Source organism: Balaenoptera acutorostrata, chromosome 10, assembly GCF_949987535.1.
Source record: "Balaenoptera acutorostrata chromosome 10, mBalAcu1.1, whole genome shotgun sequence".
NCBI lineage: Eukaryota > Metazoa > Chordata > Mammalia > Artiodactyla > Balaenopteridae > Balaenoptera > Balaenoptera acutorostrata.
This window is the reverse complement of record NC_080073.1, coordinates 7726468-7741649: the sequence shown is the minus strand read 5'-3', so window position 1 is coordinate 7741649 and position 15182 is coordinate 7726468. Positions and strand designations below refer to the sequence as shown.

The following is a 15182-nucleotide window of genomic DNA, read 5'->3' as shown; positions in this document are numbered from 1 at the left end:
TTCAGATCATCTATTTCTCAAGAATACTGACCTGCATTCTTGATGTAGTCCCCTACCCCCGCCCAGTTCCCATCTTGCAGACACTCTTAAGTAATAAAATGCATGCACTTCACTAACAGAGAATACTTTCCTGTGTCTAAAATTCTTCTTCACCTAGAAATTACCTTTGCTGTTATTTATAAGATCCCTTCTTACAGTTTTGGAGCATATAACTGGGTGAGTTGGATACATATCTCAGAATTTTCTTTTATCCCTCACTTCTCAGCTGACATTGCACCACACTGAACTGCACACTTGAATCCTGCCAAGTCCTACATTATGTGTATTTCCAAGCAGGAAGAATGTACATTACTTGAAGCAAACAATATTCATTATTTGATTCCCTAAAAGACCCTTTGATCCACCACTAAGGCTGAGTTATGTGTGTCTTTGGAGTTTCTGATTTGTGAATCTCAGTGCTGGTTAATTTAAATGACGGATAACCCATTATTCAGTTCTGCAAATCATACAATTGCATTCCTTAATTATCTTTCAAAATTCTCCAAAACCTAACCAGGTACCTAAGTAATCAGAGTTAAAGTTCTTTTTGCCCCAAAACGTGAATTTTGTCCTTAGCCACCTATGCCTTTTTATTATCAAGTAAGGGCTTACATTAAATTTCTAAATTTGAACACATTTATAATTATTTTATTTTAATAAATTGTGCTTGAACAGTTTACTTTCCACTCAGTGAGGGTACAAAAAAATACTCAACCAAGCTTCTCACTAAGCCTGGTTACTTAAGATCTTATGTAATTTTCTTTAAAAGAAGAAAGTTATCCTGGTTTCCAAACCAATTAGGCATAGTGGAAAGAGCACAGACTTTGGAGTCAGACATTGTTTCAAATCCTGGCTCTGTCAGTGGGTAACCTTGGTGAAGTCATATAATCTCACCACCTCAACTTCGTGTTCTGTAAAGATGGGGTGCTGTTTACCATGTTTAGTAGTGGCAGAGTAAATGAATTAATAATACATATAAAGCACCTTGCAAATAATGGGCAATTCAAAATGGTAGCCAATACTACTGTTGTTATTTGTCGTTAGACTAAACTTCTGAGTACAGTTTTGAATAGTTTGAAGTTCTATGGTATTATCATGCAGCTATTAAATAATTGTGTCCTTGATATGCTTGCATGTCATTGGTAGATGAGAAATTATTACTCTAATATTTGGAAGGTGTTTGGGGGTTCATCAAGATGAGAGGTATGATAAATATAAGATGCCATTGTTTTTACCTGTACTTTCTTCAGGGTATCCTGTCTTGGTAGTGAATGGAAGAGGGCCTGGTCCCTGGGGCAGTGCAGAAGGCACTTTCATCATCTCACTCACTGCAAATGTCATGTGAGGTTTCATGGAAGTATTAAGAGATCCAATTAAGAAGAATAGTTCTGAGTCTAAACCAGCCCAGAGTGGCTTCTCTAGGGGAAACTCCCTGCTCAGCTGGTACGTTTGTGTTTGTCATTAGGGACACCTTGTATCCCAGGTGCCTGCTTTGAGACATCTGCCTGTACTGGCTTCATGTTACACACAAATCCACATTTAATGACACTCCTACTGTTATTTATAGGCTTAGTTATGTTAATCAGATTGTTTCACTGAGTTCTTTCTCTTATTCTAGTGGCTGGTGGTTGTGGAAAGAGGAGGGGTTAGAATGGGAAGTTAAGTCTTAGTTTAAGGGAAGATTAGGTGTTATGCTATCATGCGTTGCTTTTCGCCTTTGTGCAGCCCTGAATCTGTGGAGGCTAGTCCAGCAGTTATTGAGAAGAGCGTGTATTCCACTCATAATTATGGGACCACTCAGAGACATGGGTGTCGAGGACTGCCTTATGCTGTGAGTATGCATTTGTTTCTCTCCAGAGCAGTGATCTTCCTGGAGTGTAATCCATTCTTATACATTGTGACTTTCTTGAAATGTTTATATGCAGCATGACGAAGTTTCCCCTTTTGCACTTCCCTGCCTCCAGCGGACGTCTAGCCCTGCATCATTGTTCTTGTTTTTATGTCCCAGTTGACCTTGGCATTTTGTTTTATCACTTTCCTGGTTGAAGCCAAAAAACGAAGGGTACTACTTTCTTCTTTCTTTCCATATGTACCATACTTTAGGGGAGAGAGGGGCCAGTGTTTGGACACTGTTGATTTAAAAAATCTTATTTTCAGGATCATAATTACGGAGCCCCTCCTCCTCCGACACCTCCTGCTTCTCCCCCTGTCCAGACGATCATCCCCCGTTCTGACCTGAATGGCCTGCCGTCGCCCGTAGAGGAACGCTGTGGAGACAGCCCGAACTCTGAAGGAGAGACTGTTCCTACCTGGTGTCCTTGTGGTCTTTCTCAGGATGGCTTCCTTCTCAACTGTGACAAGTGCAGGTAAGATCGTGTTCCATCTAAATCCAACCCTGGGTTGCTGGGATTAGGGTTTCTTATTAGTAGGGAAAAGCTCAAAGTATTCTTTCTTGTGTTTGTTAATGTAGATGATTCCTTAGTGCTCCTTGGCTCGAATTCTCTGCACTAGGTGAGAATTGCTGACAACAAGGAATGAGAGATTGATGTTAAAGCTATTGAATTTGATATGAAATTTAATGTCCTGGAAACATTTGGTAGGTGGGAGGAAGGGGGTAGTATATGCAGAGATACTTCTCCCACGTGTGTGATGATGCGCTGCATGCTGTTGGAAGGACTACTTTAAGTTTATTTTCCCTCTTTAGGGGAATGAGCAGGGGGAAGGTTATTAGACTTCATCGGCGGAAGCAGGACAACATATCAGGTGAGCCAGAGATGGGTTGGGACCATATTTTGACATATACTATTTTGTGGTTTTAATATTCATCCCAAGAACCCCTCTTGTAAGTTCCTGTGGTCCCCAGCTCTTTTCATGGACAGTGATTAAAGTCCTCTCAAGACCATTGTAATTCTATTGTTGTGAATTAATTGTATCCAGAGTCAACAATTTTAGCCCTATAGTAATCAAAATATTCCTTGTGAGCACGCACGTGCGTGTGCGTGCGCACGCGCACACACACACATCCTTTTCTATGTTACATATACATTGAGGCAGTGGAGCTTGGGGACTGAATTCAAGGGGAGAAATACATGATATAGAACAGGGTTTGTATGCTTAATGCCAATGATACAGAAAGAATCTTGTTTCTGTATGGAATGTAGGTATATGTTCTACAGATAATAGAGTTAATAGTAGAAGTAATAACTTACTGGGTATGGGGTAGATCTAAAGGAATAAGCTGCTTTTAATGTATTTATGAGGCTTTTTGTACAACGTGAACTATGAAATAACCTTTTTTCAGGTGGGGATAGCAGTGCAACAGAAAGCTGGGATGAGGAGCTTTCTCCTTCCACTGTGTTGTATACAGCAACACAGCACACACCTACAAGCATCACCTTAACTGTCAGAAGAACCAAACCCAAGAAGCGGAAAAAGAGTCCAGAAAAGGGTCGTGCAGCACCAAAGACGAAGAGAATCAAGGTATGAAGGGTAAAACTATCTCAAATAGAAATGTGTCTGAAATAGCCCAAATTTTGTATGAAGAATGCACCAGAATTCTTTGAAGAAATTTGATCCAGATGTTTGAAGGGCCACTTTTGCTCTGCTTGCACAAATCAGCTAATTTGTATTATGAACATGTAGATCAGCCTCTCTTATGCCATTCCATATCATCACAACTGGCACAGAGTTTCTTTTGCTCCAGCCCCCATCCCAGGTATGAAATCCCAGCCCCACCTGGCACAAGCCCATGTGTGCTGCAGCCTCCAGTCTAGGCTTCCACTGTCCTTACAGTATCTCCCACCTCCTCAACCCCAAAACCCAGTCTGAAATTCTTGTCCTGGTACATGCCCACTTCATGTCGTTGGTTGATTGTTTTTCCCTTGTTTCAAAAAATTCAGGAAACATCTCTTGAATGGTCTAGGCTTACTCAGTGTTGTGGTCACTTTCCTGTATTCTCAACTAAAAAGTCTCCAGAAGAAATCTCTTCTGTTTTGTGTTCTTTCTTCCCCATCACGGCAACTTTGTTGCTCCTAGGTGACTTGCCCACCCCTTGTTAAGGGGATTGGTCTTTGTTTCCTTCTTAATTTCAGAACTGGTAAATCTGCAGCCTTACTTAACTTTTTTATTTACTTTTTCTTTTAGTGTCAGGGGTGCATATAGGATTTAAGTGATGCATGCTCTTCCCTGTTTATTACCTAATTCCGCAATGGAAAGTATTGGAATTAGCCTCAGAGTTCACTGGCCATGTGCTACCCCTATTCTTGATAATAGTGTGGGGAATTCCATTGTGTTTGTTACCTAGGGTAAAGGGGACAGACTAGAACACTAGTTCTTGCCTTAGTTTTAGTCTCAGATAGGTATAACTGTCATTCTTGGTACCAAGTTTTGTTTTGTTCTACTTGTTTTCCTCTTTGGGATAGGCATTTCGAGAGGGATCCCGGAAGTCCTTGCGGATGAAGGTAAGGGGTATTCTTCCCTGATGCTGTGTTTTACTTCACTGTGATCTTGCATTTTGGTCAGCTTCTTTCCTGACATTGATGGTCTGGGAATCTTGGACCCTGCTTTTCGTTAGTTTGTAATTGTTGCCATTCAGTTTTCATAGAGCCTTTCTCCAAAGTAGATTTTCTTGGCCATTTTCTGAAATATTTTCCCTTTCTGTAATTAGCCTTCATTTATTGGTTTTTCATTAGCTGCTTCTCTCGGGGTGGGGGTAAGTGACATTTTGCCAAACAAAATGAGGCTGATGTTTTCCATCATTGTGATTGGCCTCCACCTCAGGAGTGAGGATTTTCTGGTGATAGAGGATCTCTTGTGCACCCACCCTAGCACCATGTAGGCTTTAATCACCAGTTGGAAGGATAAATTTCATCAGTAGGAAGGTAGTAGTTTTGATAAGAATTATTCTTACTGAAATTACTTACTTTTGAGCTGTTTTCTCCTGGCATGTCTGTTTGGTATAGAAGATTCGGGTGATGCTAGTGTGCTTCTTTTCTTCAATTATCAAATAAAAGAGCTTTTGAGGCATGATTTCGGGTAGTGATTGGAGAATAGAGCAATTATGTGCAGTGGTTTAAAGGGACTTTCAGTTACTAGGTGATAAGGAAAGAGTTTGCCCAAAGGAGATTTGAAAATACTGTCTGGTATCTTCCTTTACCTATGTGTGTATATAGAAGGACAGCATACCTCCCAAACCATTACTTAATGGCTTCCAAGCATTTAATTAGAATTAAGGTTGAGTTTAATTCCATGTGTATACTTATGCCTAAATGTGTAACTGATAAAAAAGCAGGATCTTTCCTGTTGACCGTTCTGTGGTAAACATTAAACTCTTTTAGTGAGGATAAGCTTTCTTAGGATTTATGCATGCATGTGCGCGCGCGCATGCACACACACACACACACACACACACATATGGAACACCAATATGATTCATGTTAAAAAAAGATCTCAGGTAGCACTTTATATAAAATTAGAAGGCCTCACCTTGCATATACCCATAAGCAGATTTGTACATATCTGTAAAAGAGATGGGAGAGGACGTAAGAGCCCAAGACCATCAGAATCCTGGGATGTCTTGGAACACAATTACTGTTTCTTTCTTAGATCTATCTCCTGCAAGGAGACAGTTGCTTAGAGGGGACCTTCAATAGATTTAAGGGGCAGACGTAGCCCCTGATCCCAGGTGTTAAGCCCTTTTCTCTTTTATCAGCTAACTATTGTAACTTGCCTCCAGAGGTTTGAAACCTTTTGAAAGCAGTTGACTGGCTCTCTCAGAAAACTACATGTAAACCCCAAATATTGCTTGCAGTTTTGAGATGTTGACAGATAGCCCCATAAGCATGTTAAATTTTAGATAATTTAAAAGTACTAGTTGGTTTATTTTTATTCTCATATCAGAATTCTAAACTGAGTTATAAATTTTGTACTCAGAATTAATTGTTAGTGAGAACTACACCAAGCATCTGAGTGGGAACAATACCGTAAGAATGAGAAGAACCTATCATTTGGCTTTTTAACCCCAAAGTTGAATTTCCCTACTGGAGACTGCTCTAAACCAGGGTTTCTCAACCTCGACACTGTTGACATTTTGAACCAAATAATTCTTCGTAGGGATCAGGGCTGTGTTTTGCATTACAGTCAGCTGTGTGACAGCATCCCTAGCATTTACCTACTGGGTGCCAATAACACACACACCCAGGTGTATTAATCAGAAATGACTTCAGGTATTACTAAATGTCTCCTTGGGGGCAAAATCCCCTCTGGTTGAGAACCACTGCTCTAAACCCACTGAGATGGGGTCTCCAGTACCTGGAAGAATGGGATAGCAGAGTAGACAGAGTTATATTAGTGAACAATAGCTAAAACTACGGCAAAGGCTTCCAGTATACATTGTTTAACAAGTCATAAGTTCAGTGATCACTACTGGATGCTTAAACCTGGGAATACTATTTGGGCACCCCTAACCCCAGTCTTATAAACACCCTTAAGCCTCAACTTTTGTACTTTTCTTTTGCTCAGCTGCTACTGACACTTCAAGCTGGTGATAGTCTGTTCTCAGTGTGTTAGCCTTAGGTGTTTGTTAGATCCCTTTGTTTATTGTTCATTCTTTTGGACTCTAGTGACAAATGTGGAAAACAGTGGTGTTAACTTTTTCCTTTGATTTCCCTGTTCCTTGGGGGAAGGATGGTAGACAATAGTCAATCAAAACTAGTGACACAGAAGTGAAAGAAAGTAATTGTTATAATGGGTATAAATGTTTTCTCTGTCATTCGTGGAAACTATATTTAATTTTTTTATACCTGTTTTTGCAAGTTTAGAGTCGACATGGATTTGCAGGTAGCTTTGGTACTATAGTGTCTTTTCCTTCTAGTTGTCACTAGTGTGACATCATCACACGTTTGTTTTGTTTTCTGACGACACCTTAAGTCCTGAACACCATGGAGGAGAACATGTATCAGAGTTCAGCTGTGTCTCTATAGCACAAGCACGTATAAAACTGTTTAGGCTGATATTGGTGAGATGTAATAATCTTTCCTCAGTACTGTACTGTGATAGAGGGCAGCGGTTTTCCGAGAGAGGTATAGCACAGTATCTCTCAGCATTTTCTACACTGCCCCTACCAACGCGCCTCCACCCACCTCACCTCTTCAGAGGGTGGCTGTTTTAAAATGTCAAAAGTAGAGTGCTAGAAAGATAGATATACTCCAAATGATAGCTTTTTCTATGGGAGGCAAGAGTATGAGTTACTTATTTGTTTATTTGGGTCACATGTATTTTTAGAATGAACATGTATTAATTGTATATTAAAAATAATAAGTCACACAAAAACATTCTCCTGGATGCTAGTGAAACTACCAATTTGAGATGGCACGCTGTTGTTTGATAAGTATTGAAATTTAAGCAATGTGGATATTTTGAGGTATCTCTATTCATTTTTATGAAGATTTTCTTATGAATTTGATGTCATTCTTCTGATAAGTTTGAGTTTTATGACTTAAAAATGGTCATAAAATCACAGTGATGGGATGGAATTGCAATCCAGATTAATTTCTCACTTTATAAATGAGGAAGCTGAACCTCACAGCTCATTGGTAATGAAACCATGATAGAAGCCAGATCCTGACTCCCAGGCCATTACTCTTATGCCACACCAACTGCCAAGTGAAAACTAATCTTCTCTGGATATTCAGCCTGACCCACCCCCACCCACCCACCCACCCCCGCCCTTTTATGGACTCTCCTAACCTACTTGACCTTTGTTCTCTACAGAATTCTCCTTCTGAAGCACAGAATTTAGATGAGAACACAACTGAGGGATGGGAAAATCGGATAAGACTATGGACTGATCAGTATGAAGAAGCCTTCACTAATCAGTACAGTGCAGATGTACAGAACGCCCTTGAACAACATCTACATTCTAGCAAGGAATTTGTGGGCAAACCTGCTATTTTAGACACTATTAATAAGACTGAATTGGCCTGTAATAATACAGTTATTGGTTCCCAAATGCAGGTAAGGATCAAAGGGTTAAAGACTCCTTAAGTAGTTGAGATTTTAAGAACCCAGGAAAAGGACATATTTTGGAATTACTGTTTCTTTCAAATGGCCTTAGAATAACAAATTAGCCAGCTATTGAGCATCTTTAACTAAAAGCAAGTACAGTAACTGAACTGTTCGGATACATATTTTTAAACTACATATCTTTATTAATTAAAAATAGATAAATTAGGGTAGGAAATTTTATACAGCCTCAGTAGGAATTATTAAGATTAATAGAAACCTAAGCTCTTACATTACACATAGAGCCACTAAAATTTTAATCATATATTTTTCTTAGATTTTTTTTTTTCTCTTGTCTTTGAGGATTGGGGGGGTGGCAGGTTCACTAGATGGAGCCTGTTTCCTAGAAATACTAAGGTTTTATCATATTTTAAAATGTCTGATCATCAAGCTAAGTAACATATACAAATAAAACCTAAAAATATTGGTGCCTTTTCCTCAATTAAGAAATATTTTAAATGTCTGCTAAGCTGCTATTGATATTATCTAATGTTAATACTCTGATTTTATTCAGCTCCAGTTGGGAAGAGTCACTCGTGTTCAGAAGCACCGGAAGATCCTGAGGGCTGCAAGAGATTTGGCTTTGGACACTCTTATAATAGAGTATCGAGGCAAAGTCATGTTACGGCAGCAATTTGAGGTCAATGGGCATTTCTTCAAAAAGTAAGAGCATCATTCATTGAGTAGTAAGGGCTAAAGTGGGCCTGGCTGAGCATATGGCTGTAAAAACCATCCTGGTTGATGGAATGCTCTTGGGGGAAAAGATTACAGCTCAAATAAGCTCACGCCTCTCTGCTATTTGTAGAGAAGTGCAGATAAACCTGCAAATTGTTTAACGTATAAAGTGGTGATGACTCCTTTCCAAGCGAAGCATTCCTTGCTTTGTGCCTGTTCTTTAATCAGAAGCAGACAAGCATGTGATGTTTTCCAAGTGTAGGCGTTGCAAAGGACTACTGCTTCTTCTGTCAGCATGTGCTTCATATTTGAAATCATGGGGTGGCCTTTTTATTTGTATTGAGAATTACAGGAATTTTAATTATATCCCTAGACCATACCCCTTTGTGCTCTTCTACTCAAAATTCAATGGTGTAGAGATGTGTGTGGATGCACGTACTTTCGGTAATGATGCTCGGTTCATCAGAAGATCATGTACACCAAATGCAGAGGTAAGATTTCTGTAGCAATTTCTCTTTGAATGGAACCACCAAAAGGACAAGTCAACTGAAGAAGCAGTCTGAAAACTTCACCCAGATTAAGGTCTGTAGATAATGGTTATGACCTTTCGTTGTAAGAGATGAAAAACAAAAGTAATGATGCATTTATTCTAACAAGATGGGGGCAAGGAATGGATTTTCTTTAGAGAAGGCAGAAATGGGAAAAAGCATGTTAGCATTTGCTAAAGAGAAGGAGCTAGACTGGATAAGAAGTCAATGAGGTTATATTAAAGAATTGCCATATAAAAGATTTTATCATTGGGCCAAAACGAAGGTGTGTGGTTGCAGTTTTTTAGATTTTAGCTAATAGGGTTGTGAGAGAGATTCTAGACATTTCTAAAGTTCAATATTTGGTGCATAATGAGTGCAACCACATCAGATGCAGCAAGAAAATCCACAGAGCTTTTCTTACAGACTAAGGAATTTTAATTTTCTGGTGCAACTGAAAACAGCTTTAAGATGTAGAGCAGGGACTTCCTGGTGGCACAGTGGTTAAGAATCCGCCTGCCAATGCAGGGGATACAGGTTCAAGCCCTGGTCTGGGAAGATCCCACATGTCGCGGAGCAATTAAGCCCGTGTGCCACAACTACTGAGCCTGCGCTCTAGACCCCACGAGCTACAATTACTGAGCCCTTGTGCCACAACTACTGAAGCCTGCGTGCCTAGAGCCCGCGCTCTGCAACAAGAGAAGTCACTGCAGTGAAAGGCCCGCGCACCACAACAAAGAGTAGCCCCCGCTTGCCACAACTAGAGAAAGCCCGCGTGCAGAAACGAGGACCTAATGCAGCCAAAAATAAATATAAATAAAAGATTTATTAAAAAAAAAAAAAAAAAAGATGTAGAGCAGACCCTGATTGCTAACATCTCAAGATTTCTTCATTTATTTCAAGAAATATCATAAATTTTCAATTACTATATGATAGTTTCAAATGAAATGATGGAGTTAAATGACAGACTACCATAACTCTAAGTGAGGAGATATCATTTTGGTAAAAGGTTTTTTCCCTCTTATGGAGAGTTCCTGGTCTTTTTGATAAATCATAACCATAAGCCTTGTTCACACAGGTGAGACACATGATTGCAGATGGGATGATTCACCTCTGTATCTATGCTGTGTCTGCCATCACCAAGGATGCTGAGGTCACCATAGCATTTGACTATGAGTACAGTAACTGGTAAGATTTCCACAACCTTTCCTAACATGAATTGCTTGTCTTACAGATTAAGCTATTCTGTTCAGTCTGCTTTTGTGCCTTGCCATTTGCTTCTTTTTTTAAACCTAATCTTTCCATGAGTAATGCATTTTCTGCCTAGAAATTGTGGAGGGAAAGACAGACTGAGGGTGTTATTTTAAGAGACACAGCTACATAGTGTGATACTGCTTACCAGTCTTCTAACCAAGGGTGTTTTGGCCTATGCCTCTATGTAGCAAGAATAACAAAAAGTGTTTGTATGAAACACTCGTAGAAATTGCAGTAGCATCTATTGTTATGCACACAGCACTTGTACCAGGGATCATATAGAATGAGAATTTAAAGCTTTGCTCCATCCACTCAAGTCATGTAATGTAGCTGTACATGGCAATGCAGAAAAACAGATGGCAAGTCATAGGTGATTATGTGATGGGTTTTGTAAAATGGATGCTTTTTCTCCCTTGGTCCTTTCAGGCAAAAAGGGGTTATGTGGCAATTGATGTTTGGGCACAGGTGCAAGAAGAAAAGGTATTAATAATAAGTAGGGAATCAGTAGGTAAAAGTGAGGACATGGTGAAGGTAGACACAAGATAAGTACGGCCACTGTAGAGTCTGTCACTGATTCATTGCCCACTAAATAGCGTAGACAGTTGGGAGAATTGAATTTAGTGGGGACTTCATTTCCTTTCCACTGACCATGTATAGGGGAAGAGTTGGGGTTATATAGAGAAACACAGAATATTGAAAGTATTTATAGGACTTTCTTAATGACTATTTACCTTGTTCAAAGATGAAACTAGAGGAAATTACTAATATTTCAAAAGAATGAATGGATAATATAACTGATATTCAAGGGTACTGAAACAGGCACTTTTGATTGTTTCTTTGGAGCAGTAATTACAAAGTGGACTGTGCATGTCACAAGGGGAACCGGAATTGCCCTATACAGAAAAGGAATCCCAGTGCTGCAGAGCCGCCACTTCCACCTCCCCCAAGCCTGCCCACCATCGGAGCAGAGACAAGACGCAGAAAAGCACGACGGAAAGAGCTAGAGATGGAGCAGCAGAGTGAGGCTCCAGAAGAGGATAACAATCAGCAACCAGAGCAGATTCCTGAGAAAGTGATTGTATCCAGTGACCATGAGGTAATCTCCCCTGGTCAGAGGCTGTTGCTTTGGTGTTGATCCTCTTCAGATGAAGAGGATCCCAGGTTGCCACATGTTGTTTTATGTAGGGAATCTATATTAACACTTAACCTTCATATCATGGTGGGTGTGCTTTCATTCATTATCTTTTTATTATTTTTTACAATGTCAAGAACATCCATTCAGGTACTTATCAGGTTTCAGTCCAGTGAATGAGATTTATCATCTGTGTTTACCATGTGGCCCCACATGAGTAACACTATAAAGCACTAGAAATTGTTTCTAGAGTTTTAAGCTACCAGCAAAAAAACAGGGATTGATTTTTCTTAGAGCTTAAGAATACAGCTGAATATTTCCTCTCTCTTAAAGGGAATAGACAATCCAGAAGAAAAAGCAGAAGAAGAGAAAGAAGAGATTACAGATGACCAGGAGAACCCAGCTCATAGCAAGAGGGTGAGTACCTTCTAACGTCTTTTTGTTCCTGCTGACTCATGCTACCTATAGCATGTAAACTCCTTCTCTTCTGAATTTATATCACCTCATTTCTTCAGTAAGTTACTATGCCATCACCTCTAGGTCACAGTGTGGGCTTTTTCTATAAAGTAGATTTTATTATGATTTTTTACACAGACACACACACGTAGTTCTCTAGTGACTATTATCAGATGATGGTTTTAAGAGGTTTCTTACTAACAGTCTGATTTCCAAAAAACTGTCTTAATGGAACAAAATATCCTTAGGCTACTTACTCTAACTTAGCAATTTCCTAAGTTTGTGTGGATTTTGACATTTAAAAAACAAACAAAACCTTCAGTCATATGGATTCAGTCATGACTGAAATCAGTCATGTTTATTTCTGTCCCTGAGAAGCTGTTTAAGAAAATCTGCTTGACTTTTTTTTTTTTTTTTGAACTCTGCAGAGAAAAATTGGTTTTGATGGCTATATTTCTTTTGTATTAAAAAGTTTCAAAATAGCTGACCCTTTTTGAAAAGCTTGGGTTTGACCTTGCCTTTCTTTACAACTCTTTGCAACATGTAAGATGAAACATTTTTAGTTTTTATCTTATGTTCTCAAAGATATATGTATTATCTTACTAGTATTTTCTATAAATGTCTATCAATTTCCATTAATAATACTTCTGAAAAGCTGTTCCCTTCTCCTGGTTGAGGCTTCCTTCTATGCCAATGTTATTTCTTTCTAGACCCGGGAAGATAGGAAGGTTGAAGCCATCATGCATGCTTTTGAAAACTTAGAGAAAAGAAAGAAGCGGCGGGATCAGCCCTTGGAACAGAGCAACTCTGACATAGAGATTACTACCACCACCTCAGAGACTCCTGTGGGAGAGGAGACAAAAACTGAAGCCCCTGAATCTGAAGTTAGCAACCCTGCTTCAAACATTGCCATCCCAAGCAACCCACAGAGTGTTGGAGTGAACACCCGGAGGTCTTCCCAAGCAGGGGTAAGATGAAAAGACTCCAGGTCTTAGATAGTCTTTCTTTTGCTAATATCAGTTACCTATCTTTTGGAATGGTTAGTATCAGCATTTTCAGCTTTGCCTTATTTTGCAATAAGTGAGGCTATTTTCAGTCAGCTGATTCGTGGGATTCAAGGAGACAGAATTTGAATGACTAGATACTCTCAGACTAAAATGGGACTTTCTACAATTTCTGCCAGATATTGTTGGTGGTGAGTTCATAAAAATCATGTGGTTTCTCTTTGGCTCTCTGTGTAGCACTGTCATGTACCTGACCTTTCATAGGATTCTCAGAATTAATTCTTTGTTCCTTTTCCTACCTTAGCCATGGATTCTAAGCCTTAAGCTAAAACCTCAGTATCTGGGGAAAGAGACAAAGAAAGAATTACGTTCCCTGCTAAGAACCTAAAATTAGGTGGCTACTTTCAGCTGACTTTAGACCTATTTTATAAATACTTATTAGAAAAAGAAATAACTAACTGAGACATTTTCCTGTAGCCTTTTTAGCTGATTTAAATGTATAAATTTTATAAGGATTACATTTGAAATTAATGTTTTTAAACGCTCACTTTCTTCACCAGTAAACATTCAGAATGCTTAAAGTGAATAGGAAACTGGATAGAATGTTTGCTGATAAGAAATTTCTGGTAAGCAGTTAACTTTGCTGTTGTTATAGGATGTTGCTGCCGAAAAACCAGTCCCCAAACCACCTCCAGCAAAGCCTTCTAGGCCCCGACCGAAGAGTCGAATTTCTCGGTACCGGACCAGTTCAGCCCAAAGACTAAAACGTCAAAAGCAGGCCATTGCACAGCAGGCAGAGTTATCACAAGCTGCCTTGGAAGAGGGGGGAAATAACAGCTCAGTAACTCCTACTGAAGCTGGAAATGTAGACAGTTCAGGAGAAAACAGGCAATTAACAGGGTCTGACCCAACTGTGGTATCAGTTACTGGATCCCATGTCAACCGTGCTGCATCTAAATACCCCAAAACCAAAAAGGTGAGTTACAAGTACATCTTCGTAAGTGTAGTCTGCCAAAATCTGTGGCTTAGTAAAGTGAAAGGACCTGTAATCCCCAGGGGAAAAAAATAATAATAATAATCTAAGAATTACTAGATTGAAAGTTTTAGATAAAATACTTAGACACATAGGGCTGAGGTCATCCTGCTACCTTACTTTTGTTCCCATAATTTTTAGGCAGAGTTTAAATTGCTGATAGCTGAAATCATTCCTTCCATAGTGGTCATGGAGAGGGTGAAAGAAGATACCCTTGTGCTCTGAATGTGCAATTCATACTCTCTGCAGCTGCTATATCTACCTCTGTCTAGTTTCTAGATGAGGTCTGTGTTTGTGAGCTACACTGCTGCCTCTGGCTTTTGCATCTGCAGCATCAACTGATGGTCTCTTTTTTAACTTAGTATCTAGTTACAGAGTGGTTGAATGACAAAGCAGAGAAGCAAGAGTGCCCTGTTGAGTGCCCTTTACGTATCACCACGGACCCAACTGTACTGGCAACGACCCTGAACATGTTACCCGGTCTTATCCATTCCCCGTTAATTTGCACCACCCCCAAACACTACATTCGCTTTGGCTCACCCTTTATCCCTGAGAGGCGTCGAAGGCCGCTTCTGCCTGATGGCACGTTCAGCTCCTGTAAAAAGGTATGTATGTGTTTACGTGGTTTTTTTCTTTCAAGCTAGGATTCCAGTACTGGTGACATATCTAACACATTCTCTAGATAGCCACACTCTGCCCGTATGAGTTTATAATGAGTTAGTTGTTCAACCACAAATACTGACGCATCAAGAGTCAGTGAGATTAAGGTGGGATGTATACTACATTTTTGGTGCTCAGTTTGTGAGTATTCACTGTTGTCTTTTCTGAGATCCCTTGAGGTTACTGAGTTGAGAGCACATAGCAGTTGGTGACTGGGTAGGGAGGGGTGTTCTGTGTGTGCTCTTGTGATATTGGTTAACGTGTCCATTTGTGATTATTGTGTGAGATTGGGCCCCAGGTACTCTAGAGCACTGTTGCACAAGTTAAAGAATGATTGAATT

The 15182-nt window shown here is 39.7% G+C and overlaps 1 protein-coding gene across 18 annotated transcripts in view; it reads left to right on the top strand.

Moving 5' to 3' along the window:
* Positions 1-15182, top strand: part of SETD5 (SET domain containing 5) — an 81323-nt gene that overhangs the window by 41101 nt on the left and 25040 nt on the right. For 6 of the 18 annotated variants that reach the window (XM_057554580.1, XM_057554579.1, XM_057554581.1 and 3 more), the window contains 15 exons: positions 1290-1482; positions 1765-1870; positions 2197-2405; positions 2744-2802; positions 3341-3519; positions 4461-4499; positions 7810-8052; positions 8615-8763; positions 9149-9266; positions 10381-10490; positions 11403-11652; positions 12022-12105; positions 12855-13112; positions 13804-14124; positions 14544-14786. In XM_057554580.1, coding sequence (XP_057410563.1) covers positions 1391-1482; positions 1765-1870; positions 2197-2405; positions 2744-2802; positions 3341-3519; positions 4461-4499; positions 7810-8052; positions 8615-8763; positions 9149-9266; positions 10381-10490; positions 11403-11652; positions 12022-12105; positions 12855-13112; positions 13804-14124; positions 14544-14786 — 2460 coding nt within the window. In that variant the 5' untranslated portion in view covers positions 1290-1390. Of the gene's footprint in view, positions 1-1289; positions 1483-1764; positions 1871-1923; positions 2102-2196; positions 2406-2509; positions 2636-2743; positions 2803-3340; positions 3520-4460; positions 4500-7809; positions 8053-8614; positions 8764-9148; positions 9267-10380; positions 10491-11402; positions 11653-12021; positions 12106-12854; positions 13113-13803; positions 14125-14543; positions 14787-15182 lie in introns of those variants that run through there. The other 12 variants (XM_007192506.2, XM_007192505.2, XM_057554583.1 and 9 more) reach the window with 10 other exon arrangements.